The sequence below is a fragment of the Bison bison genome, unplaced genomic scaffold (assembly GCF_000754665.1).
Source record: "Bison bison bison isolate TAMUID 2011002044 unplaced genomic scaffold, Bison_UMD1.0 scf7180017864352, whole genome shotgun sequence".
Classification (NCBI taxonomy): domain Eukaryota; kingdom Metazoa; phylum Chordata; class Mammalia; order Artiodactyla; family Bovidae; genus Bison; species Bison bison.
This window is the reverse complement of record NW_011494924.1, coordinates 6,164,701-6,167,169: the sequence shown is the minus strand read 5'-3', so window position 1 is coordinate 6,167,169 and position 2,469 is coordinate 6,164,701. Positions and strand designations below refer to the sequence as shown.

At 51.3% G+C, this 2,469-nt stretch overlaps 1 protein-coding gene and 1 gene segment (V, D, J or C); one reads left to right on the top strand and one right to left on the bottom strand.

Moving 5' to 3' along the window:
• Nucleotides 1-76: 76 nt before the first annotated feature.
• LOC104999465 lies at nt 77-692 on the bottom strand. The segment is given in 2 exon segments: nt 77-480; nt 612-692. Coding segments are annotated over 2 exon segments (453 nt in total).
• Nucleotides 693-1,328: 636 nt separating this feature from the next.
• LOC104999402 (dynein light chain 1, cytoplasmic-like) lies at nt 1,329-1,673 on the top strand. Its single transcript, XM_010854991.1, has one exon. The coding sequence runs from the start codon at nt 1,440-1,442 to the stop codon at nt 1,671-1,673; it is 234 nt and encodes a 77-aa protein (XP_010853293.1). The 5' UTR covers nt 1,329-1,439.
• Nucleotides 1,674-2,469: the final 796 nt, after the last annotated feature.

The window sequence follows — 2,469 nt, the reverse complement described above, 5'->3', positions numbered from 1 at the left end:
TAGTCTTTATCTTGCATGATCTTTGTGAGCATTAAAACAATACAAAGGAAAGAATGTCTGGGAAAGTCTACCAGTTCTACCTGGGTCTGGGTCTCCCTGGCTGGCAATTGACACCCTGGCAACCACTTCCTGAGCTGGGGTAGGAGTGTTTTTGTACCAGAGGCATCTGATCATGCAGGGCTGTGTCTTCGCTGCTGGCACAGAGATACATGGCTGAGTCTGTCAGCTCCAAGGAGCTCAAGTTCAGCTCAGAGCGAGAGTCACTGAACTGTTTTCCTGAGAATCGATCCAGGAGGTGAGCTTCTCCACTCACTTTCTGGTTGTAATACTGAACGAGGAACTGGGGGCCCTGGCCCAGGGCCTGTTGGTACCAGTACACAGAGAAGTGTCCAGAGTGAGGGGAACATCTCAGAGTTGCTTGCTGGTTTCTTGATTTGATCAGGTATTTGGGGGTCTGGGTGACTCCAGAATCCACCAGGCCTGTTGGGAGGAGACAAGGAAGCTGAGGACAGAGCACAGAGAAAGCCTCCTGCTGCAGCCCTCATTGCCAGGCTTCTATCTCAGGGAGGCAAAGACATCTCAGAAGCTCCCATACTGTGTCCAGGACTCACCTGCTCCCAGGAGGCAGAGAGTCACACAGCAGAGGAGCCTGGAGCCCATGGCATCATCAGGAACCCAAGACCACTGCTGGCAGGAGGTGGGACTCCTGGGGTGAGTGGTGTAAAGTGCTGACCCTCCTGCTTCCCTGATTGGAGCATTTGCCTATGACGTCACTGCTCTGTGTCTCTGCAGGCTGTTTCCAAATCCACTGGACCCCTTGCCAGGACCCATGGTGGCTCCTCTATGCCCTTCCCTGTCCCGCACAGCCCCTCAGCCAAGGGTGGGTGTGAGGTGAGCACTGTCCCCATGTCCCCATATGCCCATGACTTTTTCTTCTCTTCCTGTCCCTGCCTGACACTCATCCCCCAGGCCTCCCCAGCCACACTAATCCCTCACCCTCCACTCCCCATGCTGCTCCAGGTGATGGCCCCCTGGGCACATCCTGAAGCTCAAGAAATGTCCCCACTCCGCTGGGCAGTGAGGAGTCTGTGCTGGGTCCACGTGTCTGGACCACTCAGGGAACTCAAACCTGCTCCCTGATGCAGGCATGTAGCCAAGTTCCCCTAAGCTGCCCTCTCCAGGGTGACTCTCAACCCCTCCCAGCACACCCTGCTTACCATGGGCCCACAGTGCCTCCTAGTGGCCCATGGTCCACCGTCTCACGGATCTGTGCCTTCTGTCTAAATCAAGAATAGAAATTTAGATGCTTCATGGCTTTGGAAGTTACCGCCTCTCTGTGCAGGTGTGAGCCTAGCCAGCGCCTTCCCCAGGAGACCAAGGCCAGCCCCTGCTCCTTGGTGAGCACGTGTGACTGAAAGGTTGAGATCAAGAATGCCGATATGTCGGAGGAGATGCAACGGGACTGGGTGGAGTGTGCTGCTCAGGCACTGGAGAAGTATAATATAGAGAAGGACATCACGGCCCACATCAAGAAGGAGTCTGACAAGAAGTACAACCCCGTCTGGCACTGCATCGTGGGGAGGAACTTCTGTAGTTATGTGACATATGAAACCAAAGACTTCATCTGCTTCCACCTGGGCCAAGTGGCCAATCTCCTGTTCAAATCTGGTTAAAAGTATGGACTGTGCCACACACCCGGTGATCCATCCAAAAACCAGGACTGCAGCCTAAAGTCCAAATACCAGAGACTGAAGTCTTCAGCCCTGCCTAAGGGAACACCTCCGTCTTTGAACCCTTATTGGGATTTGTACGGGGCATTCTCTGTACTGGTTTGTTGTGGTTATAAAGCATTTAGCAAGACGGCTTACATTTGTATTTATTTTCTACTCCATACCTCTCTGCCCATGTTTTTTTTCTCTTCAAAATCCATTCCTTTAAAGAAAGAAGTCTTTTGGAGAAGGGTGCGTTAATTACCGTTTGTTCAAATAATCTAGAGTTGAAGATGGCCTCTTTAGTTGATCTTGGGAAGGCTGGTGGGGGTGATTCCTTGAAGTTTCTGCGGGATGTAACAGACTAGCCTATTCAGCACTCTTTCGTTTCATTCTTGCCCATCCTGCTCCTGTCGTGCATGGGAGAATACTACTCAGAAGTGCGTGTTGAGAGAGGCACGGCAGAGCAACTACTGCACTAACTCTTACTCCTAATCTGATAAGTACGTTCCTTAAGCGCTCCTTTTGTGATAACTGCTATCCAGTGCTCTGGGCCTTAGGCATCAAGAGGTGATGAATGTGTCATGGAACACCTTTAAGCTTTCTAGGGCTGTAAAATGTTAATAGGCTGGTAAGAAAGTTGGGCTAATGAGAAATCTCTTGGGCTCTAGACATTTCACCTCCCCTGCCTGGCCAAAGTATACTCTAAAGATCAAAGGTGGTCTTAAAGGGAAAAAGCTTTTAAGTAGCGGCCCTCCTT